General features: G+C 50.7%; 2 protein-coding genes and 2 long non-coding RNA genes across 4 annotated transcripts; 3 read left to right on the forward strand and 1 right to left on the reverse strand.

The window, feature by feature from the left end:
* Window positions 1–1776, forward strand: LOC148221735 (uncharacterized). The gene is made up of 2 exons (XR_015807547.1): window positions 1–367; window positions 698–1776. It is a non-coding gene; the product is annotated as an uncharacterized LOC148221735 (long non-coding RNA).
* On the reverse strand, window positions 940–24617 carry LOC106854743 (bestrophin-1-like). Its single transcript, XM_088175581.1, has 10 exons — window positions 19367–24617; window positions 19110–19204; window positions 18391–18624; window positions 17657–17811; window positions 16874–16951; window positions 15346–15498; window positions 14860–14940; window positions 14134–14285; window positions 5139–13847; window positions 940–1344 (listed from the first exon to the last, which is right to left on the reverse strand). The coding sequence occupies exons 1-9, from the start codon at window positions 19516–19518 to the stop codon at window positions 12668–12670; spliced, it is 2280 nt and encodes a 759-aa protein (XP_088031707.1). The 5' UTR covers window positions 19519–24617; the 3' UTR covers window positions 940–1344; window positions 5139–12667.
* LOC148221736 (uncharacterized) lies at window positions 1913–5469 on the forward strand. The gene is made up of 2 exons (XR_015807550.1): window positions 1913–1953; window positions 2058–5469. It is a non-coding gene; the product is annotated as an uncharacterized LOC148221736 (long non-coding RNA).
* FTH1 (ferritin heavy chain 1) lies at window positions 8445–11857 on the forward strand. Its single transcript, XM_014878811.2, has 4 exons — window positions 8445–8691; window positions 10063–10209; window positions 10644–10769; window positions 11529–11857. The coding sequence occupies exons 1-4, from the start codon at window positions 8581–8583 to the stop codon at window positions 11685–11687; spliced, it is 543 nt and encodes a 180-aa protein (XP_014734297.1). The 5' UTR covers window positions 8445–8580; the 3' UTR covers window positions 11688–11857.
* Window positions 24618–24675: the final 58 nt, after the last annotated feature.

Consider the following 24675-nt stretch of genomic DNA (forward strand, 5'->3'; position numbering starts at 1 on the left):
CCCGCGGCGCTGCACCCCGGCAGGGCTGCGGCATGGCGGAAACCACCCTGCAGGTCCCCGAGTGTCCGTGGGGAGACAACACTGGTGGAGCGGCCCCCGCCGAACCGCGGAGAAGCCGCTGGTCGGCACCGCTCCGCCATCGCGTCGAGCCGCCAGGACTACAACTCCCGGCGTGCCCGGGGCAGCGGCGCACGGAGCGCGCTGATTGGCCCGCGGGGGGTAGCGCAGCGCGGGCGCCCCCACGTGGCGGCTCGGCCGGGCCGGGACCCCCGGGACAACCCGGTGACCCCCGCTCCCGTGCCACGGGCCTCGCCTGGGCTGCCTGGAGGGACCCCGTGCTGAGTCTGGTGGCTGGGAACAGGGCCAGGTGCTTCCCTTCCCTTCCCTTCCCTTCCCTTCCCTTCCCTTCCCTTCCCTTCCCTTCCCTTCCCTTCCCTTCCCTTCCCTTCCCTTCCCTTCCCTTCCCTTCCCTTCCCTTCCCTTCCCTTCCCTTCCCTTCCCTTCCCTTCCCTTCCCTGTTCTGATGTTCCCTGCCTGGAAAAGGCAGATGGCTCCAGATGCCTTTCCTTTCTCCCTCCACCCCTCTTCCAGCTCTCTGCCTGTCTTCTGACACCCTGGGCCCGGGATTTTCCCTCCTATCCCTATTCCTCTTGGTCACTTCCCTCCCCTCTCCCCTTTCTTTCCCCTCCTCTCCCAGATCACAGTGAGCTGGAGGAGCTCTTGGAGGATATTCTCCCCTTCCCATGCAGCCTCTGGCAGGCAGGAGAAGTGGAAGTGTCACTTGGAAGGGTGCTGGGAGTTGTGACCAGCCTCTCAGTGCCCTGTTTATTCACTGTAATCTTAGTGCTGGAACACGATGGGAATGTTAGCAAAGTTCGTGGAATCTTCATAGAGACAGCTGTAAAGAACAGCATCACTCAAAGAGCAACTGAACTGAAATTACAGCTAATTAACCTTTATTTATCCCCTGATTTATGGTATAACACAAGTTCTTGCAGGTGAAATAAATATGTTTTTTAAATTAATCATTATGTTCTTCGTTTGGTTCTTGTATGATACCAGACAAAGCACTTTGTCTGAAAATGGAATGTTACTTCATTCCCAAGGACGAGGATGAGTAAAAGTCATGTGATGGTTGGGAAGAGATTCCACCCACTTCCCAATTCCTCACCCTCGAGGTCTGGTTGCTTTTGGAGGAGTGTTGCTCAATCCTGATCCTCCCACCTGAAGGCAAGAACTGCCTGAAACAGAGAGATCTCTCTGGTTTTGGTGGAGGGTGATGTGGGGAAAGGGGTAGAACTGTCTTCTCCTAATTATTTCTGGAAAAAGCCACTTCTGAAGGACCTGGAACAAGAAGAGAAAATTTCCAGCTGATGTAAAGTAATGGTGGTGTCACTTTCTCTTCCTATTCCTTGGCCTGTGTGCTGGAGAGCTTCTCACGCTGAATGTGGCTGTAAAAACACAGATTCTTAGTCCCCTTCCTCATTCTTTTGCAATCCCTGGAATTCCCAGCTGTGTTCCCATCCTTGTCACTGTAGACCTGTGAAGTGGCTGTGTGACAGTTTGGGTTGAAATAAGTTTAGGAAGTGCTCCTTTCTCTGGACTGAGCTGCTTTCCTGGCCTCTGGAATACAGCAAGAAGGGATTGAGCCCTTCCCACTTCGAGGAATTTTGTGGTGACAAAATTTTTCACCACAGCAAAGCTGGTGATTTGAAGGAAGAGGATTTCCAGCAGAAAACTCTGGAAGTTTTCTCCTGTCCAAGGCTGACAACCTCCCTATTCCTCTTGAAATGCTTATATTTATGTGGAGGGAAGTTTGGTGACTCAAGTGTAGATCAGAGTAAACATAGGCAGGGAATAAAGTGGGAATTGCCTTTTCCAGGCAGAGTCCACTGCTAGTCAAACCTGGCTGATGCAAGGATACAGACACTCAGGAATTCCAGTAAAAGCCTGGTAGCTTTTTTTGTGTGGTCATGCTGAGCTTGCTGGTCTTGACTGAGCAAAGTTTCTTGGATTAAGTAACAATTCTGCAATTCTGGCTTCTTTTTTCTTCCCAGTCAGAGACTGTTTTCCTTGGTGACCTCACAGATATCCTCGTGGTTTTGCATCCCTCTGTTCCCTCCCAGGCTGTTGTTTCAGCTGGTGTCAGCCCATTGCTCAACCTGCACCTCCTGACTGGAGAAATGCTTTGTCAGAGAACTCTTTCTTCCCTTCTGGGCCTGACTGAGCATCCTCCCTGCTCCTCGGGGTCTTGGTGAGATTCTCTGTGATCACCCCTTGCCCTCGAGTCACTGACCTCCTCCATGTCTCTCCTAACTCTGGAGCTTTCAGACCCATCCAGTGGCTGGGCCAGCCCTAGAAACTGATCCAAAATGCTGTTTTCTGCTGAGCTCATGACCAGCAGAGACACTCTAAGGGGTCAGCAGGGTGGCTGGAGACAGGGAAAAGAGACAAATGAGGCGTGGGGGTGTTTGTGTGAGAAATGCAACCCTTTTGGCTGTGGGGGTGTTTAATCTTCTTTCCTCTCAGAGGCTTTTAGAAGGAATCAAGAGCACCAAACACCAGGCAAGGAAGGGCCTGGCCTGTGCTGAGAACGTGTGGAACGAAAAATTTTTTTTTTTTTTACTTGTCAGACTGGAAAGTTCCTGATTTGAGTTTCAGTCTTGGTCATCGCTGCCTATTTAGACAGGTTTGTGGCCATGCATGACTGAGCAAGCTACTCATAGAGCAACTGGGTGGAAGATTCCTCAGGCCAGGCAGAGCATTCCTCTGGCTGCTGCCTGAGACGAGTCTCTGGGGGCTTTTAGTGGGAGCATCCTCCCAGGATGACCACGAGCCCAGAAGGTCAAGGTGGTCTGCCTGGGGTTTAGGGCTCTGCCCAGTCCAGCAGAGCAGTGAAACAGCCACGTGTGATTGCTGAGGGGCTCCTGTGGCTGCTTTTCCCTGTTATCTCCCTGTCCCACCGAGTGGGTGGCCTCTCTGTCACTGCTTTATTGCCTGCTGCAATGCTGATATCTGTGGGCATGGCCCCACATCTGCTGAGCTGAACACAACGACTTCAACGCAGTTCTGAAGTCCAACCCGATTTAAAGTGTCACAGCCATTTCTCACCCCAACAGAGATGGTTTCCCCTGTTTTATTTCTCTCTCTGTGCAATTTCCTTGTTTCCCCCCGCCCTTTTGTTCAGTGTGCAGGGAAAGCACCACTGCTCATCTTGAGGAGGGGCTGTGTCCAGCTCTTCCAGAGGTGACTTTGCAGGACAACACTCCACACTTCAGCACTGCCTGGCTGCTCCATGAGCAGCACACAGAGGATTGGACCCAACCTGAACCCCTTGAGCTGCTTTTCAGTATTTTTACTTTGAAGCCAAGGGCCTGAATGTGGTTTAGGAGGAACTTACACCCAGCAGGGAAGGTGGATGTGGGTGTGGAACCTGTGGAGTTGTGGCTGCACCTCTGCATGAACCACGGGAGTGTTTTCAGTGTCCCCTCACAGCACAGCAGGAACTAGCTTTTCCCAGAGAAAACCCTCCCTGTGCCTCACCTCTGCTGGGAACAACCCTCTACATTGATTTAATCCCTTCACTTCTTCTGAATTAGCCATGGAACAAGTTCCTGGAGAGACGTGCTCAGCAGTTTGGGGGTGCCCCCCCACCCATCCTGCCCAACAGAGATCAGCCATGGGCCACTGCTTGTTTTTGTGGTGTTTTATCAGGCTGCTGCATGTCCTTTAACTGCCAGCTCCTTGTAAAAGCTTGTTTCTTCTCCTCATGCCTGAAAGCATTTGCTGCTCGTCCCTTTTTGGGTGGCTGAGTATAAAAGCAGCCTCCTCAGAGAGGTTTAGTGTCTGCTCAAACTCAGTGCTGCACTAAATCCAAGGAACACCTTTGTGCATCCTCACAAAATTACCTGATGGCCTCAGGGGGGACAAACCTGTTTGTCTCTTTGATTCCCGAGTAAAACTTCTTAAAAAAAAAAAAAAAAAATCACCTATGTATTTAAATCAAAGCTGCCTGGTGATCCATGAGGGCTTGAACACTCAGCAGTGTTTTCCAGGGGAATTCATGCTCAGAAGAAGGTGATTTCTGTGGGGTATTGAGAAATTTCCCTGCACTTGTTTACTTTAGATGGGTGGTCTATTTGCAATTTTTGTACAGTATTTGAAGAAAAAGTTCAATACAACAGAAACAGGGGACAGGAATGATCCCCACCCCCTTGTTTTTAACACTCTGTGAATCTGAGAGAGGGGAAAAAAATGTGTATGGCACCACCGGAGGATGATGACAGTAGAGTAAATGTTGTGGATTATGGCCTGTGGTGGAATGTCAACATCAAACTTATTGTGGCTTTTGCAGCTTGACAAATCTGTGTTGTGAAAGCTCCTGTACGTGCACCTAGGGCACAGGCTGCCTTCAGAATCAGGGATGGAGCTTTTCCTTCACAGATAGTGAAATCAGTCTGGAAATTAATGTAAAAAGGGGATGATACCGCCAAGTAAATTCACCAGATCCTGCTTCTGGCTATGCTGACAGAATTACTGTACTATTAACATTGTTCTTCCTCACTCTCTTGGCTCTAAGTGTATTTTTACAAAGCTTGTAAAAGAAATAAAAATAAATTAAAGGGTATTTTGGGAAAATTGGAGAATTGCAATATCCTACAGCATTTTGTTTACATTGTGTGTAAAAATCCTCCAGAGAGAAAAAATCCTGTGTCACAACTTAGAAGAAGTTTGTCTGTCCAAAGGGGGTTTTATACTCCTTGTCTACAAAATCTTGTAGTACAAAGCTACGGATTATTCTGTGTTTCTGTATAAAAACAGTTTCGTGTTCAGTCTCCAAAGCAAATTTCCCGGCAGAACTTCAAACATCCTTTGTCTGTCTCCCTTTGGAGAGCGTTTCCAGGAACCAGCAGCTCTGTGTACCCCAGTCATTTGCATTCTGTGCTGTAAGTGCCCAGTGAAAATTTGTTGCCTAAATCCCGGCTTTCCCACTTGGAAAAATTCAGGCACCTCAAAGAAACAAACTGAAAAGTTTGCACCGAGTGTTTTGCCCAAGGAGCGACAAGAAGGAGTTTTCAGTTAAACTCCCAGAGCAAGTGGAGCCCAGATGTTTTTAGTAAACAGCTTTCAAAACTCACCGTTGAGACCAGTGTCAAATTTCCAGACACATGATCAACCTTGGAGCCAAGTTTAGAGTTGCTTTGTGTTTACATAAGGTCTGGAAGCTGAATGACACTGTGGATGGAGTGGAGGTTCTCCATAACAAATATTTGACTGGATGCAATTTCTCTTATTTACAGGACTTTGAGCTTTGGGGAAAAAGAAAAAAAAAAAAGGTTACTGTACTTTTGTTGATTTTACATTTGAGGCATATTCAGCATTTTCTTGCTCACTGGAATTGGAACAGTTGTTGATTTTTAACTGGGATCTGTTATTATTCTGGCCATTAAACCAGCATGGTAAAATCAAGTGTTTTAAAGCTAGAGGTGAAGCATTTTTATAGGTGAGAAATGAAATTTGTGCATTCCTGGGCATTCTGGCTCTCTGCTCACACCAAGGCAGCCCTCTCACTGAAGGTCTAACTGGATGCCAAAGCCACATGCCAAGGTTTTTGCTCAGGGACTGTATCAGCAAAAATCTGTCTCAGAATTAACTTTGGGTAACTACTGTCCATTATTGTTTAGGAGTCCTGTTTTCTGCCCCTTTGGAAAGGTTGTGCACGAGAAGTGCATGGGAAGAGTCAGGATAAATGATATTGAAGTGGGGTTAGGAGTCATGGAAACTTTCCCTTTGGGTATATCTTGATCTCTGACCTAATAACCTTCTGTATCATATGCAGACACTCACCAAAGAAGCTCTGATTATTTTTGCATGCTGAAAACTCAGCTTTACTATCCCTAAATGGGCAGATTTTGGGGTCTGTGCCCTGTGTACAGTAGCTAAGCTGTAAACAACAAGAGAGCTTGCCCCATTGTTCCTGATGGGATATCATCCAAGGGAAAACAGGGATTGTCTTCAACAATTTGAAGCTTGTGTAGGCAGACAATACACTGTTTTTTGCCTGTGGGCAGCATGAACATGCCTCTACTTCAGCCCAAGAAAGCAGCTGAGAGGGACATGAATTCAAAATCCACACACACTGCTGAGAGGATGGGACAGGCCCTGGGCAGCTGAGAATGTTGAGGGGTAAAAAAGTGCTAAAATAAGGGAAGAATTTCTCCCTAACCAGTAAGGATTTTTTTTTCAAAAGAGCTTTACAGGCATTCTTGGGAAGAAGCCTGCTAAAAGCATCACCTTACTCAGGCTGGGCTTTCCATCAAGTGACTTTCACATTTAGGAGGGAATTCTTCCCTGGGAGGGTGATGTGGCCCTGGCAAAGCTTTCCCAGAGAAGCTGTGGCTGCCCCTGGATCCCTGGAAGTGTCCAAGGCGAGGTTGGATAGGGCTTGGAGCAACCTGGGATATAGTGGAAGATGTCCCTGCCCATGGCAAGGGTGGAACAGGATGATGTTTAAGGTCCCTTCCAACCCAAATCATTCAGGGATTTTATTAGAAATGTATTTTCACAAAGAGTAGCACAAGATAAAAGGAGGCCTGAACCAAGCCATGAGGAAACAACATGAAGTCAAAATTAAATCAGTAACTTGAGACAGGAAAGATCTGGGAATGGCTGAACCTAATCCTGTATGAGAGCAGAGTGGTGAATTCTTCACCTTGGTCACCAAGACATGACCCCATGGCTGTGCAACCCCGTGTTTCCTCTCCTGCCCACGTAAATCTGTTGTCATCAAACACAAAGGACATTGTGCAATTCCAGAAAGCAGAATTTGGGACTTCCCTAATCCTACTGACGTTCGATCACGGGTGGCACAGACTGTCCAAGCTGCAGAGGAAACATTCCTGTTACAAACTTTGCCATTATGGAGGTTTGTTTGATGTTCCTGTTTTGAAGACACTCCACTGTGAGCACAGTAATAAAGCAAAAAAAAAAAAAATTAAAAAGAGTCTGCCCAGCAGCTACTTTTTTTTTTTTTTTTTTTTTTTTTTTTTACATAAGCATTTATGTGGGAGGAGAACAGGAGATTTGAAATGTACCTGGCAGCCTGCTGAAGCATAGGTATGACCCACGTTATCTTATAGATCTTAATTACTTGTGATGGTTAACCGACAGGAGCAGCAGAAAACCCTGAAACAAAGGGAGGCCGAGGCTCCCTGTTCCCTGCAGGGCATTTGGAGTGTCTGGAAAAGTGCTCTGGTGCTGCCCTTTACCCACACACAGGCACTTGTGCAGTCACGCGTGGGACATCCCACAGTGCCGGGAAAGGTCAAAAACCAGATAAAAATGTGTAGAAAGAACTGGTGAGAGGAAAGCAATTATTTAATCTGAGTTAATTGGCTGAGTACATATAGAAAAAAATATTTAATCTGGGTTTGCAGGCTCAGTACCTAGAGGAAAAATTATTTATTCTGAGTTTACAGGCTCAGTAAGTCGTATTTCTGACGGATTTCAGCAGGAACACTGGCTTGGGATAAACCAGGGTTGAATGTTGGCTTGGGAAAAGCCAAGATTGGGGCGTTCAGTGCTATGGCATGATCTCAGTTTAAGCAGTTTCTATTCCCTTGTAATCTGGTTAAATTTAAGAAAGCAGAAACTAAAATACTCCAGTGCTTATTGTAAATTAATGACTGAACTGAATGACTGAAGAACCCGATGTTCATTGAAAATAAATGACGGCACACACCGAGTGACTGGGACAGCACTAAAAGCAGCTGAAATATCTCATTACCAACAGGCTGGTGATATTTGGCCTTCAATTTCTGGATTTAACTTGGATTTTTGGAACTTCTTCTCAGGGTTAGGCATTGGAACCAACCGGCCGGGGCGGTGGCGGGGCCCCAGTACCCGGAGAGACGCGGGATGTAGGATGCGGGATACAGCATGTGGGATGTAGGATGTGGGATACGGGCTGGCGGCAGGCCGGGCAGTGTGGCCGGGGGCCGATGGCGGCAGGCCGGGCAGTGTGGCCGGGGGGCGATGGCGGCAGGCCGGGCAGTGCGGCCGGGGGCCGATGGCGGCAGGCCGGGCAGTGTGGCCGGGGATGATGGCGGCAGGCCGGGCAGTGCGGCCGGGGGCCGATGGCGGCAGGCCGGGCAGTGTGGCCGGGGGTGATGGCGGCAGGCCGGGCAGTGTGGCCGGGGGGCGATGGCCGCATGTGGTGATTTCTGGGGGATTTCCCAACACCGGCCATTCCCTCACGGACGGCGCGCGCGCGGCGGGAAACAGCGGCGCGCTGAGGCCCCGCCCCCGCGGTGGGCGTGGCCTGGGCGGGTGCTGAGTCACGCCGAGCCAGCAGAAGGGCGCTGGAGGCCCCGCCCCTTCCCTGGGGGCGTGGCCTGGCGCGCGGCAGTATAAAATGTGCGTCGACTGGCGGCCGGCCCTCACAGCGCGTCGGCGGCGGAGTGGAGCGGGTTCCTGCGTCAACAGTGCTTGGACGGAACCGGCTGCGCTCGGGCCCGCCGCCTCCCCCCCCGTCACCACAGCCTATACAGTCACCGCAACACCTACCGGAGCACCTCAGCCATGGCAGCACCCCCCTCTCAGGTGCGTCAGAACTACCACCAGGACTGCGAGGCCGCCGTCAACCGCCAGATCAACCTGGAGCTCTACGCGTCCTACGTGTACCTTAGCATGGTGAGTGCAGCGGGCGCGGCGGGGTGAGGGAAAGGTCCTACGAGAGGGATGAAAGGGCTGCACGAGGGCCTTGCCCAGCGGGGGGTTCCTGGGTGGCGGGCGGTGCCTGCGGGCCCGGCTCCTCCTCCTCCTTTTTCTCCACCTCCTCCTCCCCCCTCTGCCTTCAGGCCGTGTGTCTGGGCCGTCCCCTGGGTATAGGTGAGGCCCTTTTATCTCGCTTGCTCCGCGGCCGTTGCCCTTGGCGGCCCCGTTATCAGCGGCGCTCAGCGCCTCGCCGGCGCCTCTGCCCTTGGGGCCGGGCGAGCGGGAGGTGCCCGACCAGGCGCTTGGCACCTTTCCCGCAGGCGTGCTCGCCTCCCAGGCACGGGTTTTACTCCAGGAATCGGTAGGAATCCATGGTTTCCTTGGGCCCTGTGTTTACGTGTCTCCTTTGGCCCGAGGCGCCCGTTTTAGCCGTTCCCTGACCTCTGTGCAGCAATCCTGGTGTTTTGGGCGTGCTGGGACATTGAGACTTCCTAGTGACGCTGTGCTGCGTTGTGGCACGTATTTTGTACTTCTTTTTCCTGTGTTAATTTGTTTCGGAGTCCTGTTTTGAGCTTCTGGTGGTGAGTGATAGCGGAACCCAAGCACTGGTGCGTTGCCTTGAGCCTCCAGGCCGCTGGTTTAAGACAGAGAATTCTGTAATAGGTTGGTAAATAACTGGCAGTTGATACAGAACTTTCCATTGAATCCTGGCAATGGCTCTGACCAAGGAATAGACAAGCTGTGTGACAGCTTCTAACTGCCGTTACAGGCTTTTTTAGCTTTCAGAAAAGTAATTGCTGTTGAATTAATATTTTAGTTACTGTTGAATTTATATCATTTTATCTCTTGTATTTCAAATGTGACCTTCCCCCCCAAAAAAAAGGTAGAAAGTGTATTCCTTAGTCTAATCCCTGGAAAGCATAGGGAAACGAGAGCTTTATTGCAGAAGTACCTGACAGCTCTTGGCTCACCCTTACCTGATGTTGCAAGTCATGACCCTGACTTGCAATGTGATCATTGCAAACAAGCTCAAGCAAACAAAGGGAAGATTTCTCCTTGAAAAAGGCTTTTCAAGGCTGCAATGTAATGGTGCTTGGAACAGGTACCTGCGGGCTGTCAGGGTTTGTTTTTGTATTTTCAGAGCTGAGCCAAGGACACAATCACCGTTTATTTGTGCCCTTGGTAGGGATACAGGTTAAAATTTAATCCCGGCTGGAAAAATGGAATGATACTAAAGAGATAGTTGTACTAAGGAGAGAGTTGTCCCACACTGCCTTGCTGGCCTGGGCTTGGACTGCAGCCATCCTGAAGCAGAGATTTAGAGCCTGTGAACTCTTTATTTTTTAGTCCTACTATTTTGACCGGGATGATGTGGCCCTGAAAAACTTTGCCAAGTACTTCCTGCATCAGTCCCACGAGGAGCGGGAGCACGCTGAGAAGCTGATGAAGCTGCAGAACCAGAGGGGCGGGCGCATCTTCCTGCAGGACGTCAAGGTGAGCTGGGGGCTCTCCCTAGCTGGAAGGAGATGAATTTTCTTCTGGGTCCTCCCCAGAAGGAGCAGCAGCTGACACTGGAGAGGCACAGTAATTAGAGATGTGGAGCAATTTGATTATTTGTGGTGCTTGACTAATCTAAAAGTACTTGTGTAAGGAGAGGGTGCTGAGCCTCAGGTTGTTTGCTGTGGGGTGAAGGCAGAACCAGAAGGTGACTGGTTCATCACCGCCATGAAATTTACCAGACAGTAGATGTGCTCTGTGCACTGTTTGGAGAAGTGGGACTTTGAGGGTTTGCTCAGTTTTGTTCTGAGGTTGCACTTCAAGTTTTTGACTTTGCTGGTCTGAACAGGCTTTGAGAATGATCTAAAAATTCCACCCTGCTGGTCTGCGAGTTCTTACAGAAAACATGTCCTGTGCTTTCCCCTTTGCAGAAGCCAGACCGTGATGACTGGGAGAATGGCCTGACTGCCATGGAGTGTGCCCTGCACCTGGAGAAAAACGTGAACCAGTCACTGCTAGAGCTGCACAAATTGGCAACTGAAAAGAACGACCCCCATGTAAGTGCATGCTGAGTATCAATGTGGCTGTCCAAGGATGTGTGTTTAGGGCTGAGCTATGTGCTCCTGGTGGTGTTAGAGGTGAAGAAAAGCGTGAACCAGGGATGCAGCCCTTCCAGAGTCCTTTGGTGGTGTTATCACTGTCCTTCCAGGAGCATTTTTAAAGTGGCAGGGACCTGCTTTATTCCTCTTGAAGTGTGTCTGTGAACAGTCTCTATGGAGACTGTTTCTGAGGGGGTTGAGTTACATCTTTTTAAGGCTTTTTGTCACAAGGCTTTTTTGCCACAAAATTCCAGAGCTGCTTTGGAATATTAAAAGCCTTGTTGTTTCAGAACAGTGTCTGAAAACATGGGATTCTTCTCAGATGGAAATTTTTGGCAAGGCTGGATTGAGGTTAATATCAGGAAGAGATTAATATGCGTGAGAATCCAAGCACTCTTGGAAGTGTCCTGCCTAAGTTAGAGGGACAAAACCAGAGGTGTAAATCCTCACTTATGTGAGTTTGCTGTGCAGTGGGGGTGTCTCAAATCTGTTCAGGAGCTTGACTAATACTTCCTGTTATGAGGAAGAGGAGAGGCTTCCTGAGCTGCCTGGCTCTGCAGGGTTCTGGAGCAAGTGAGCCTACGTAAGCCTGGCTCACTTTGATCTTGTTCTACAACAAGACTAGAGGCTGCTTCCTCTCAGCTTGAAAATTCTGCATCCTTAGAGAGCCTTGGTAGGATTTCAGGTCTGAATTTAAACCTCTGGTCTCCCTTCCAGCTGTGTGACTTCATTGAGACCCATTACCTGGATGAGCAGGTGAAAGCCATCAAGGAGCTGGGTGACCACGTGACCAACCTGCGGAAGATGGGGGCCCCCAAGTACGGCATGGCAGAGTATCTGTTCGACAAGCACACCCTCGGGGACTGCCACAGCTGAAGCCTTGCCCAGAGCCACGCTGTGGGTTTCAGTGGGACTCCTACTTACTGTCCAGCCGTGCATGCAGCTTCAGCTACCTAGATAAACAGTTCCATTCTCTGTACCAAATATCCCCCCTTCTCTTTGTGTTTTATGTACTGCCCTCCAGCCAATAAAGTGACTTGGTTCCACCTGGCTTTTCCTGTTTAGTTTGGAGGGAGAGCAGGCAGCTGTAGTGAAGGCAGTGGGAGGTAAATTTGTTGTGTGACATGGGGGCTTTGCAGCTGCTGCTGAAGGCAGAAGTAGGAAGATTGCTGTGGTTTCTTTAAATTCCTTGCAGGGAACTAAAATGAGGAAATGAAACCAAGGTATTGGGCTTGTGCCTCACTTTTATTTTCTGAGGGTGGGCAGTAAAAATCAGCTGAGTGGTGTCTGCTGACATCCAGCTTTCTCTGAGCACTGTCAGTCTGTGGTGGGGGATGTGTAACTTAAGAAAGAAGCAATGTGCTGGGCAGGTGCTGCAGCTGCCTGTGCTGGCAGGCCCTCACCCTGCCTTACCCCAGTACTGGAAAACAGCCAGACAGGACTGGACGAGGCACTGTGGGTCTGCATCACAAATGATGGGACTTTCTTCAGTCCCTTACATTTCCCTGGAGTATCTTGTTAGGAGTGCAGGTTCTGCCTGAGGGAGGACTCAAGTTCTCATTCTTGCTGTGAGGAGGAGGGAAGTATCCACATTAACTGTGCTCCTGTTCTGGGCTACACCTGGCTGGTCAGGCTGGTACCTGCAATATTTAACACTCAAAGTCTTCTGGTACAGATTGAGGTTTTTTTGGTGCTTTTGTTCTTGTTGCAACAGGACTTGTGCCTGCTGCTGTAGCTGAGGCCAGGAGCAGTGTGTCCTTAGTGCTGGTTTCAGCCCAGGCTGGGCTCCAGCTACATGTCCAGCACCTCAGTTTGGGTGACTGCCAAGATAAGGCAGGTATCCCATGGATTCCCCTTTAGCTGTACTGGTCCATCGGCTCTTCCCCTGGGCTTTCACTGGCCTCCAGGATCACCTCCATCAGCCCCACATAGTCACCCTCGGCTAGGGAGATTCCAGAGTCGTTGGGGGATGGACTCTCTGCTCTCCTGGGCTCTTTAGGAGCTGGGGGGTTAGGGTTTCCATTCCCAGTGTCTCTCATATTCCTGGAACCCTCTGCGTGCTGGTCTGGAGCGCTGGCTGCATCTTCCAAGCTCAGGCTGCGAGCCTCAGGACCCAGGTTGCCCTTGTGGGACCTTTCCAGCACTGGAGAGGTTACGGGAGTGAAGGAGAAGCAGAGGGAGGCGCTGGCTCCGGGGGTTTTGTTACTGGGGGTGTGAAAGGCACTGGAATGCTCCGAGTTGGGAGTGGCTGAGGCTGTGTTCTCCAGGTTTAACCAGGGTGGGCGTGAGGCTTTGGAGCTTTTCAGGCTTCTGAAGTTGCCTTGCTTCTCGTGTTCAGGGGGCTCCGGTAGGAAGGGGAATTTGGGGCTGTTGGATGCTGTGGACTGTGCTCCTGGACTTCCCGTGGTGGCAGCTTCCCTGGAGCTGCTCTTTCCTTCTTCCACTGTCACAGCTGTGAAGTCAGGACCTTTGGTCCGCTCTGTTGGCCAAACAAAGGTTTCCTTTGCAGCAGAGCCCAGGGAGCTCTGGCTCTTGTCCACATCGCTGGCTCTGGAAGGGGAGGTGTTGACAATGACATCCCGGAGGGAAGTGGAGCACGCCGCGATGCTGGAGAGCGCCGGGGGCTTCTTGCGCCCTTGGCGTCGGGAAGGGAAGATCATGGGGATGGAACTGATGGGCGTCTGTGGAGCGCTGTAAAACCCAGGCCTCTCGTAAAAGGGGGTGGACATGAAAGCATCAAACTCCCTCAGTTTTCCCTCCTCGCTGTCCCACTGCTCCTGGGAGTCTGCCCTTGGCTGATTGATGCCACAAGGGCTTCCAGCCTTCCCCATGTCCTGGTAGGTGTAATGGGAGAAGGGTGACGTGGGATCTCCTCGCCGGCGCAGCAGGTTCATCCGGGAAGAGGACCTGGAGAAGTTTGGGGACTGGACACCCAGGAGGCGGCCCAGGTGTCCCAGCAGGGGAGTGGAGTGGTTGGCCTCCTCGTTCTCTTTAATCTGCTCCAGGGGCTGGAACTCCATCTCTTCCTTCTGCATGCTGGGAAAGGCAAAGTGGATTTTTATACAGCTACAGATGGAGGGGGGAGGATCTCCTGGAGAGGCTGGCAGCACTGGGAACGCTCCTGCCAGTGGCAAGTCTCTCCCTGTGTTGCCATTAGCCCTCCAAAACAGGGATGTTCATCATACAGGTGAGGAAAAGAGGTTAGATTTACCCTTTTCCATGGAGAACTTTAGTTGTTGTGGATGAGCCTAAAAGCTCCTCAGGTGTAATGTCCTACACAAGACTTGATCCAGGTGTTGTGCTACTCTGCCCCTGCACTCACCTGATGTCAAAAGTGGAGCCCAGGAAGGATGGGCGCTTGTACTCAGCGGTGGCTGCAGTGTAGGGTGGCTGGGGATCGGGCTCGTTCCAGTACAGGTCCTTCTCCAGAATGGGTAAATCCTGGTGCATCTCATCCACTGCCATGAGTGAGACCTGCAGGGGATAGCAGGAATGTCACACGGATTGAGCAGCCTTCTGTGTGCCTGTTATCGAGGGACAAAGGAACGCAGAGCTGGAGGAAGCGGTGCAGCACAAAAGCCAGACAAGTGGCTGGGGTTGCTGTGGTTTCCTGTAATTTAGGTTGTTTCTCACACAGAGATTTGACTAATTGGAGGGAAAATGGTGCTGAAGGAGACAGGAAAGCAACAGGCTCACTAGGACAGAAGGGTGGGAGGTGTGGAGTTATTGCATGGCAGAAAGCAGAGGAGGCAGTTTTAGATGGACACACACTAGGAAAGCCCAGGAGAGGCAAAAATGATGTGTCATTCAAAGGCAGCTGGGGCCTGAAAGGAGCAGGCTGGATCCATCCCAGGTGCCAGAGCATAGACTGAAGCTGCAGGCAGCCTCTCTGTACAATGATATGCCAGAAGCCTGAGATTCCCTGGCGTGGATTGGGGGAAATCTCTCCCATCACAGGCAGGGAGGTGTGGCAGGAGAATTCGGTCTCTATCCTGCCTTGGTGTTCCTATTCAGATGAGGCTCACCTAGCACATCTTCCTCCCCTTACCTGCAGGTTCCTGTCGATGAGCCAGTTGGCTTCAAAGTCATCATCATCCTCCCCAAAAGGGTTGATGAGCTGCTCAGCCACCTGCATGTGGAGAGCACACAGCAAAGGTCACCACTGTCATCCCTGCCCCTTTCCCTGCAGGAAGAAGTCATGTGTGATGTCCCTTGAATTCCAAGCACTATTTTTCCTCCCAAAAAGGGGTGGGTTAAAAGTGAAGGCATCCCAGGGGCTGGGAGACACTGGAATTTGAAATAACTCCCCCCTGCTCACACAGCCTTCTTGCAACTTCAGGATCTTCTTTTTTCCCTTTAGTAAGGACCAAAGCCTAGGAAAAGTGCAGCTGCTGTCCAGAATGAGGCAGCTGGAAAACTAGAAGGTCCTGGCAATTCCCTCAGCCCCTACTGGCTGGATTCCTGGTGAGCTCACACTGGGAAAAACCCTTGGCTGGGTCAGATTCCAGCTCCAGCCATGTTTTCTTGGACTTACCTTTAACCAGCCAGCGTAGAAGAAGAATTGCAAAAACGTAAAGACAGGCACGAAGAGATCCAGCTCGTGGCCAGGATATGCTTTCTCTGGATCCAGGAATTGCCTCCCAATCAGGCAGGCCAGGAAGAAGCTGTAAACAGCCACGGTCACCACCTGGGAAGGACGCCAAGGGACACACCAGGGCAACGTGAGTTCCCAGCACCTCCCTTCAGTTACACCCCACACAGCTCCAAAGCCAGACTCTGTAGCCTCTGGAAAGCCTTGGATTCAGTTCTGACAGGCTTTCTGCAGGAGGATGCATTTCCCTGCAGAAAGCTACAGCCATTCCCTTCTCCCTTCAGCTTTTACCTACACTGTGTGCTGTCCCTGGAATGATATCTGTGCAGGTGTTACAGGCCAGTGGCAGCAGCAAGCACATGACATCCTGGATGGGCTGGAAGGTGTCTCATGGCTCAGTCTGTGCTGGCAAGCTATTTCCAAGTCCAGGAAGGGAACCCTGGCATTGCTGTTTGCTCCTTCCTTCCTGCTTCTCATGCTGAGCTTTTATTAATATTTGCCAGCCTAGATTTCTGGCTATGCTGAGCTTTGTGCTTTTCCCTGTCACCACAGGACTAGAAACTTCCCCTTTTCAAGTTTAGAAGTAACCAAGACTCTCACGTGGTCCCTTGACACAAAAAAGGGGGTTCAAAACAGGAATACACTTTCCCAACATGTTCCCCATTAACCTCTGGTGCTGCCAGAGCAGCAGCAGCAGCAGCTCCTGTTTCATGGTGAAGGGCATCCCTGCTATCTGAGCAGCTGGATTGTAGGAGACAAAGGAGCAAGGTGGTGCCAAGGTGTCTGCCTGGGCTGAGAAATAGCTGAGTACACGCCTGGCACAACCTTCCCGGGATGTGATCCCTGCAACATGGTGCAGGGAGTGTGTGTTCCTGTGTTTTCCCTGGATAGAGGTTATTTCTGGAGAGGTGGATGTGTCTGAGTTAGGGAAGGAGGCTGGGTGTGTGCTGAGGTACCGATGGAAGAGAGATGATGTTGTGCAGGTGTGGATGAGGAATTCAAGAGTATCCTGCATTTTTCACGGGAGGGTCAGGTATGAAGCAGTTCTACAAAGATAGGTTGAGAGAACTGGGGTTGTTCAGCCTGGCGATGAGAAGGTTTCAGGGAGGCTGTGGCCTTCCAATACCTTAAAGGAGCTTATGCAAAGGAGGAAGAGGGACTTTTTACACAGGCAGATAGTGACAGTTTTAAACTGATAGAGGGCAGGTCTAGATTAGATATGAGGAAGGAATTCTTTACTAAGAGGATGTGACTCCCTGGCACAGGTTTTCCAGAGAAGCTGTGGCTGCCACATCCCTGGAAGTGCCCAGGGTTGGACAGGGCTTAGAGCAGCCTGGTCTGGTGGAAGGTGTCCCTGGATGAGCTTTATGGTCCCTTCCAACCCAAACCATTCCAGGGTTCCAGGTGTGGGTGTAAGTGGGGATGTGCACAGGCAGTGGTGGAGCAGTGGGTGTTGGGGTTCCCTTCTCACCTGGGTGTAGACCAGGGGGATGCTGATCCAGTCGTATCCGTAGAGTTTCCCACACTGGCTGCGCAAAGTGTTGAGCTCCTACAGTGGGGAGAAGGGAATGGCGTGTCAGGATAACTTCCCATCTCCTTGCAGAGCCTCTCCAGCACCACTGTCCTCCATTGCTCCAGCCCTTTCCCTTCTGCTTATACCTTCTCTGGAAGGGGGGCTCAGTCTCAGCCTTGGAGGAATTCCCTGCTGCCTGGGTGTTTCCCCCTGAGCCTAAGATCCCTTCCTAGCTCACTTCACAGCAGAGTTTCTCCTCACAAAATGAGCAGCCAACAGATGAGGCAAAGAATGCCCTCAGGAGCATCCATTTATCTCTCCTGTCTATAGATAAATATCCCAGAGGGAGATTTCTCTCTTCGTGGGCAGATGAATCCTGCTCCAGGCAACAGAAACCACATGACTTTCTCTGCACATGAATACCAAGAAGGATGAGCTTCTCTGGAGCCTTTTTCTGTGCAGCTGGGCAGGGATTGTTGCCAGGCCTTGCCTGTGGAGTATGGCCTGTTGCCCAAAACTATCTAAGAGTTTTTAATAGCAAAGTTTTCTATGGGACCTCAGTTGTTGAGGATGTTTTTGACCTCTCCTAGACTTTGAGATACATTCTTCCTTGTGGCTTTCCATCTGTATCCTAGAAACCTCCACTGGCATTGGCTGTTCTAGAATGTGTCAAGGACCTCCTTCACAGGTGCCTCCTGTTCCCCAGGATCTCCAAGACCTGCCTGTCTCTCTGTCACTCACATTCAGGATGCCTTGGAGCAGCACGCTGTCCCGGATCCTCCCGTCATTCCTCGCCTTCACGGCCAGGTTGGAGAACCACACACATGGGATCCAAAACTTGTTGTGGGGGGAATTCAAGCTCTCAAACTTCTTGTGCTCTTCTGGTGTCATGAGGCCTGGATGGGAAAGAGCAGATGGGAGAAGGAGGGACATAGAGGGCAGAAGGAACTGATCTGGTCTGAAATGAAAACATCGGAATCTCAGGGGGATGCCTTGGCTCTCCCTAAAAATTCCAGTAAAAACTCAGAACTTGGGGAGACATGTAGAAGGACAAGTGTCCTTGTTAAAACATTGAATCCTGGAGGTGGGATAATGAGATTTCACTCTGAATGTCTGCAGCACATCAGATCAGAGTCATCAGGGAGATAAAGCACTGCTGACAGTGCGGCTTCCTGGTGTCCACAGATACTTGTTGAGAAGGGGATCATTTGTGTCCCTAGAGTGCCTTTTCTTTTTAGGAGGCCAACAATATTACTTCTCTGTGAATTGCCAAAGGAATCCAGACAATGTGGGCAGACTGGGAACTGCTGCACCTTGAGGAGCATCTCCCAAGAAGATTCAAGGTGCCCAGCAGTTAAACTCAGAGAGCCGGGGCTGGAATTCCCACCTGCCCTGAGGGAACAGCACCACCCCATTTCCAAAAACGCTTTCCCAGGGGGCCCTGCCCCTAGAGGAGCAGCAGGGGCAGTGCTGACCTGCCCTGACGACGTGCTCCATGCTGGGGAAGCGCTTGTAGACGGCGGTGCTGACGGAGCGCAGGATCAGCACGCTGACCAGGTTGCTGTAGCGCATCAGGGTGCGGCGTAGGAGCCGCCCGTACTCGTCCTCCCCATCCACGTTGCAGGACACCAGGTTCATGATCCGGTCTGGCCATGGGATGCTCTCGTACTGAGCCCACCAGCGGGACACCACCAGGGCCACATAGAAACCTAGAGGGGAGCAGAGAGAGTCAGGCATCTGAAAAGAGCTTCCTCCCACTCTGTCTGCTCTCCTCTTCCCCTGCTCACACAGGGATGGGTGCAGGAATGTCTGGAGGGGAATTCAGTCCTCCATGCTAATAGAATCAGAACAGTTTAGGTTGGAAGGGACCTTAAAGAGGATCTCATTCCAACCCCCTGCGATGGACAGAGACATCTTCCACTATACCAAGTTGCTCAGAGCTCCACCCAGTGTGGCCTTGAAAACTTCCAGGGATGAGGCAGCCACAAATTCCCTGGGCATATCTGATGCCACTTGGAGCTTGCCCTCCTGTGCTGGGGGACACTCCCAGCTGTGACAATAAAGGATATATCCCACTTGAGGAGTTTTACAAAGGCAGAGAGAGGGAGCTGCTCTGCCAGCAGAGCTTTGCCGAGCCAAGGAGCAGAAATGTTGTCCCATTTCCCTCCCTGCTGGATTCCTGACAGCTCCTTACCCAGCACGAAGGACACGGGGATTAGCTCGGCGTAGCTGTTGCAGTACAGAGCCAGCTTCTCGAACATCAGCCTTTGGCTCTCGCTCAGGATCAGCCTAAAAGGGACAAACAGAAGCAGTTCTCCCTCTCCCTTCTCTCCTTTGTCCCCTCCCCTTCCCTCCTGTGAGCAGAGTGCCTGTCCAGTGGGATCCCTGCCCCAAACCTGTGTTTCTCCCATGTCCTGCCCCAGGCCAGGCTGTGGATGTGAAGTTGCTCACCTGTAGACAAGGCTGATGGTGAAGTAGAGCGAGATGAAGATCAGGAACTCGGAGTAGAGCAGTTTGTAGATGCTGCCTTTCCACTGGAGCAGGAGCTGGGAGAAGGTGCCCAGGCGGGCATCAGCCACGCGGTTGGTGTAGGTCACTGTCATCACAGCTCCTGTGCAGGCACACGACAAGCAGGGCTTGGAGCTTGAGCAGGAGGAGGATACAGGGGCATCCCAAGTGTCCCATAAGCAAGATGGAAAGGAAGGAGAAAACAGAATGAGCTGAGATCAAAAGCCAGGTAAGATGGAGGCAGCAGCACAGAGAACCAGGAAGCAGTCCACAGCAGGCAATTAATTTGATGAGTTTGCCATCTTTTCTCTGTTCTTGAGCTGGTTATAGTGACCAAGGATGTGTTTTCTGGTGGACTCCTTTGCTTTTAGTGTTTGATTTTTGTCAGCATTCAAGTGGGGCTGGTTGGTTGGAGAGGACAGAACACTTGTGGTAAGATTAATCTCAGGGTCACAAACTCCAAAGTTTATGCTTATTCCAGTAATTTTCTTAATATAGTTTCTGTTGCAAATATGTTTCTGTAAACCTACTTGCTGGGAAATATCTTCCTGGAATACTGCAGGAAAAAAACATACCCAACCCAAAGGAAAGGAAAATCCCCAGAATGATTTCTTGGGACTGATCCAGATGAAGGCATCCCAGCAAGGATAGCTGCCTGCACTCTGCTGGTCCTAGTCCTGCAGGCAGAGCAACCTTCCCTGTTGGAGATCTGTGGGATGGAGTTGGGCCAGCCTCACAGGGCCCAAATTCCAGGAGCTCCACCTCCCTTCTCCTTCAACCATATGTTGCACAATTAATCACAGTGGCTGAAAAATAGGCACTCAGGCTCCTGAAATGCTCCCCAGACATGCAGCATCCCCATTTCACTTCTAGTCTAACTTGCATAAATAATTCTTTATAATCAATTAATAATCTGACTCATAGTTGCATAAACCTGAATTTATTTTAAAAACACCCCAACAAATAACAAGACACCTGTGTTATCCATGCCAGGCAGATTGGTGAATGACTTCTTGGGTTAGAAATAATTATCCAGTGTGAAACTACTGGTATTTCTGAATCCTAACATGTCACCAGGCATTACTATTTAACAGAGGTAATAATGTTAATTATTATGAGGCCTTGGGCTCTTCCCTGAATGATGGGGATGAAGAAGCACTTCAGGGGACAGTTCACACCCTGAAGCAGCTGAAGGCAGGTAAGTTTGGGTCCATATTCCTCATTTATTTCTCATTTAAACATCCCAGTGAAAGATTTATACTTAGGTGGGGACAACTCAGGTCCCAGTGAGCTGCTGACAAAAACCAGCAAAGTCTGGATTTTTGGCTATTTCAACCAAGCAGCATCTTTGTCCTGGGTTTGGATTTTTGGTGCTGCTCCTCCTTTGGGTTTCCCTGTCATAACTCAGGTTCCTGAGTCCCCTCTTAAGGGTGATAGAGAGGAGCAGAGCTGTCCCTGTCCCTAGCTGCACAAATGCCCGTTTCAGTAAATCCTTGTGTCCATTCCATATGGATTTCTGGGTACAGACCTGGGCAAGAGTGGGTTTTACCTGCCCCAGAGATTGCACACAGGGGCTGTCCAGAAGAAAAAGCATGCCAAAACCCCATGCATTTTTGGGGCCCCTTACACAAAGCTGCAACTTTTCTCTGGGCTTTGGGGCCCGAAAGCACTCAGGGAGATTCTTTGTTGCGTAATTCAAATACAGATTCCCTTTTTTTACCAAAGAAGGAAAACTCTAGCTCTTGTCAATGCAAATAATGGATGTCACCCACCTCTACTCCGTTCTGCTCCCATCTGGGATATGGGGATTTTCCCAGTGCTTTTCCCTCCAGCCCTGAATGGTTAAGGCACCTCCCTGCCCACCTGCCAGCCTGTGCTGGGCTCCCCTGGGATGTCACTGGGCAGCTGGCACGTTCCATTTGTAGCTGAGGTCCATGGCTGGAGGTGGCTCACTGGCACACCGGAGTCAGGATGGGCAGGAAGAGCCCACCCAGGGAGCTGCTGCCTGCCACTGCCTGCATCCCCTGCTCATCCCTCTGGACTAGCCAACACACCTGGAAGTCGACTGACCTGGAATCCAGTTGTGGGAACCCACAGCAAGCAAGATTCTGGGACATCAGGTGCATCACCCACCGCAAACAGACCCAAGCAGGACAATGAGCAGACAGAGCAGAGGGACAGAGCCAGAGGAGGTCACAGATAGGCAGGAAGACGGATCTCTGCAGGAGAGAGTGATCCTCCTGCTGCTGTTAGGGGGATCAGATACTCACAGTCATGGGCTCCTGAGCCGTGCTGGAGGCTGGGGAGGTTTGGTCCTGCACGTGTCCCCGCTGGGTCCTTTGTGGCCCGGGCCACCGCCCGCCTCCTCGTGCCCCCTTGGCTCATAGGGGGATTGGACCTGCCCCACACGGTGTGCTAAGGAGCCTGAGACCCACTTGGGAGCTGCAGCCGGTCACTTGATGCCATAATCCCTCCTCATTACAAAAGAGACTCTGTTGTCTTTTGCCCTGTTCCCTCCTAATCTTCTGAGTAAGCCCTGCGTGTTTATAGAGGCGGCCGGAGGAGGGGGAGGCAGGGCTGGCTGCTTCGCTGCTGCTAACTCCTGGCACAGCCATGGTGGCTGCCAGAAGAGAGGCATTTTTCCTCTAATTCTTTCCTGTTTGGTCCCTCTCTCCGTGTCACAATCTTACAGGAACCCCAGGAGATTATGCAGGGCTGGAATTTTCCACCAAGGCTGTAAAACACGGTGCGCTTGGGGGCTGCCCTCTCTTCCCTAGGTCAGTGAAACACCTGGCCCATGTTCTGCCTGGCTCTCACAGGATGTTTCCCCGTCATCCCTTGCTGTCCCTGGATGAGTTTGCCACCTCTTCCAGCTGTGGTTTGGATACTGGGGATTTCCACTCTGCCACTGGCTCTCCAAGACTCTTTCCTGTGTTTGCTTTCTTTTGCTCTTGCTTTTCCAGCAGTACTTGAGAGTTGTTACTGTACTTCCTTGCAAGACATCCTGGGAAACATTGGTCATTGCCTTGTCCTCAAACTTCCACCAAACCAGGAGACTCCTTCCCTCTGTCTTCCCAGGGTCCTTAGTCCCTTTTCTGCTCCTTCCCAATTGTGACCATCCTTCCCTTCCACCACCTCCTGAATGCCTCTAGTCAGGTCTTTAGTAGGACATTCCTGTTCCATGAGGCTCTGAATCAAAATATTTTCTTAATGAACTGGTCTTCCATCCTTTAGGCAGCTGTGGAACACTGTGGAGAGGGAGCACAGGTTTGATCCTTGCAGGTAAGAGCAGCTGGAGACCCAGGCTCCTGTAATAACCAACTTTCTCTTGTGCTTTGTCTTTGACACGTACTTAACATCAGTAGCTGGGATCAATTTGTCCCAGCTGTAGTTTTCTCCTTCCTGTGGCTGCTCCTTGACAAGGGGAGTGGGTTGTTTCACTGCTCCTCTGGAGCAGGTGCTGCCTGGCATCTGCCTGGTGTGGGATTTCTGGTGCAGTCCTGGGAATTGCTGCAAGTGGCAAGGAGATCATAGTTTAAAACATGGATTCTGTGAAGGGAGATGAGAGCAGGAGGACCCTCTCTGAGGGGAATGTGGTCCACTGCCAGGGATGGAATTGGTGAACAGGCAGACTGAGATTTTGAGGCTCTTAGTGCCTGAACCTTCATCCCCACACACAGGAGGAGGAGGAGGGAGACCAAAATGCTTCAGGTGAGACATTTGCTGCAGGTTTGGCTGCTCCTGGGGACATGGAACAACCTCGTGAGTGTCCTGCTGTTTGTGGAGGGATGAGCTGGCATCTGGGGGCCTCTGCTGCCCTCCTCTGAGAGCAGCTCTTCTGGCAGCTTGTGTGCTCCACAACTGCCCTTGGGACAGCAGGAAATATGCGTGGAATTTAATATTAAAGTAAATAACTGAGGGGCTACCAGCGTGGCAGAGCTGTCTGGATCTCTTTCCACATCCCCTGTGGCCTCAGACCCTGAGGAAGAGGATGAAAGCCTGCCTTGTTCAGCAGAGCAGGAAGCAAAGAGGTGCTGACATCCATCCTCAGAGCCTGGAATCATCCTCATTCTCTTCATGTTAAAGATGGAGAGATTGAATTGCTGTGCTGGGAGTTGAATCTCTGTTTTGGGAATGCCAAAGGGCCACTCTTAATGCTGAGATAGCAGTAGCTGGCTAGGAAAGGCACAGTGCCCTCCTTGCTCTCTCCCAGAGAATAGTAAGTGTTTTTAGGGACAGCAGGTCCCAAAGTTTGGTGAAATCCCTTTCTCTTCTCCAGTTTCAATGCTGGGATATACACAGAGGCAGCTGGCATCAGACCTGTCTCTCAAAATTACATTCTTCCTTGGAATCTGATGTAATTTTTTTTTAAATGAAGTGGGAAGTGTCTGGGGAGATGCTGTTTTTTATGGATAGGATTTACTCAGAGGTTTGAGCTGGCCAGAAATGCTTGAAGAGGATACAGTGACCCTGCAGTGCTTCTATGAGCACCCCCAAGCTTGTTGCCCTTATGCTGCAGAATTCCTCACTAATTCTGTGCCACCCTGGGCTGCCCTGGGAGCTGGGGGTACCTATCCCTGTGCCAAGCTCCATCTCACCTTTTGCATTTTGCTTTTAGGGGCTTGGATGGTGACAAATCTCTCACTTTCCCTCTGAAGCTCAACAGTTCAGTGCATACATCATGAAAATGAGGGACGGGTCCTTAGTGAGGTCCCTCTTCTCTTGCCTTAGGAATTGTGGTGGGGATTAGGTGCCAAAGGGAGGATCAAACATGCTGGTAATCAGAGACCCAGAGGAGCCTTGCTGCAGCCCTTGCAGCCAGCTGAGCAAACATGTGGTACAGCCAAGGAGCCAGCCAGGAGGGGGTGGATGGAGCCTGGAGTTTTAGGCCATTTGTTCTCCTTTCCAAGGCAATAACATCCGGTTTGAGTTTGCTGGGTGAGCGGGTCAGATCCTGCTTTCCAAACTCAAAGATAATCCCTGTTCTTCCTTCCCTTCCCAGTCTCTGTCTGGCTTTTTCCTCTCCTCCCTTCTTCCACCTTTCTTTCCCTTTTCCTTTCTTCTTTTCTTTCTTGTCACTTCCCTTCCTTTTCCCCTTCTTCATTTTCCCTTTCTTCATTTTCCCCTTCTTCCTTTCCCCTTCTTCCTTTCCCACTTCTCTTCTGGGAAGAAGAGGGGGCACATGCCATTCTCCCCCTTGTGACAAGTTTCTTTTTCAAGTGGCTGGGATTCAGCATCTCCAGCACATCCCT

This window comes from Sturnus vulgaris, chromosome 18 (assembly GCF_052056855.1).
Source record: "Sturnus vulgaris isolate bStuVul1 chromosome 18, bStuVul1.hap1, whole genome shotgun sequence".
NCBI lineage: Eukaryota > Metazoa > Chordata > Aves > Passeriformes > Sturnidae > Sturnus > Sturnus vulgaris.

Coding starts and splice junctions, on each gene's coding strand:
- LOC106854743 (XM_088175581.1), bottom strand. CDS start 19,518: ATGACAGTGACCTACACCAACCGCGTGGCTGATGCCCGCCTGGGCACC. Junction 17,812..18,390: donor GGAGCACGTCGTCAGGGCAG/GTCAGCACTGCC, acceptor TTTCCCATCCAG/GCCTCATGACACCAGAAGAG. Junction 13,848..14,133: donor GGCTCCACTTTTGACATCAG/GTGAGTGCAGGG, acceptor TGCCTTTCCCAG/CATGCAGAAGGAAGAGATGG.
- FTH1 (XM_014878811.2), top strand. CDS start 8,581: ATGGCAGCACCCCCCTCTCAGGTGCGTCAGAACTACCACCAGGACTGC. Junction 8,692..10,062: donor CCTACGTGTACCTTAGCATG/GTGAGTGCAGCG, acceptor TTTATTTTTTAG/TCCTACTATTTTGACCGGGA. Junction 10,210..10,643: donor TCTTCCTGCAGGACGTCAAG/GTGAGCTGGGGG, acceptor TCCCCTTTGCAG/AAGCCAGACCGTGATGACTG.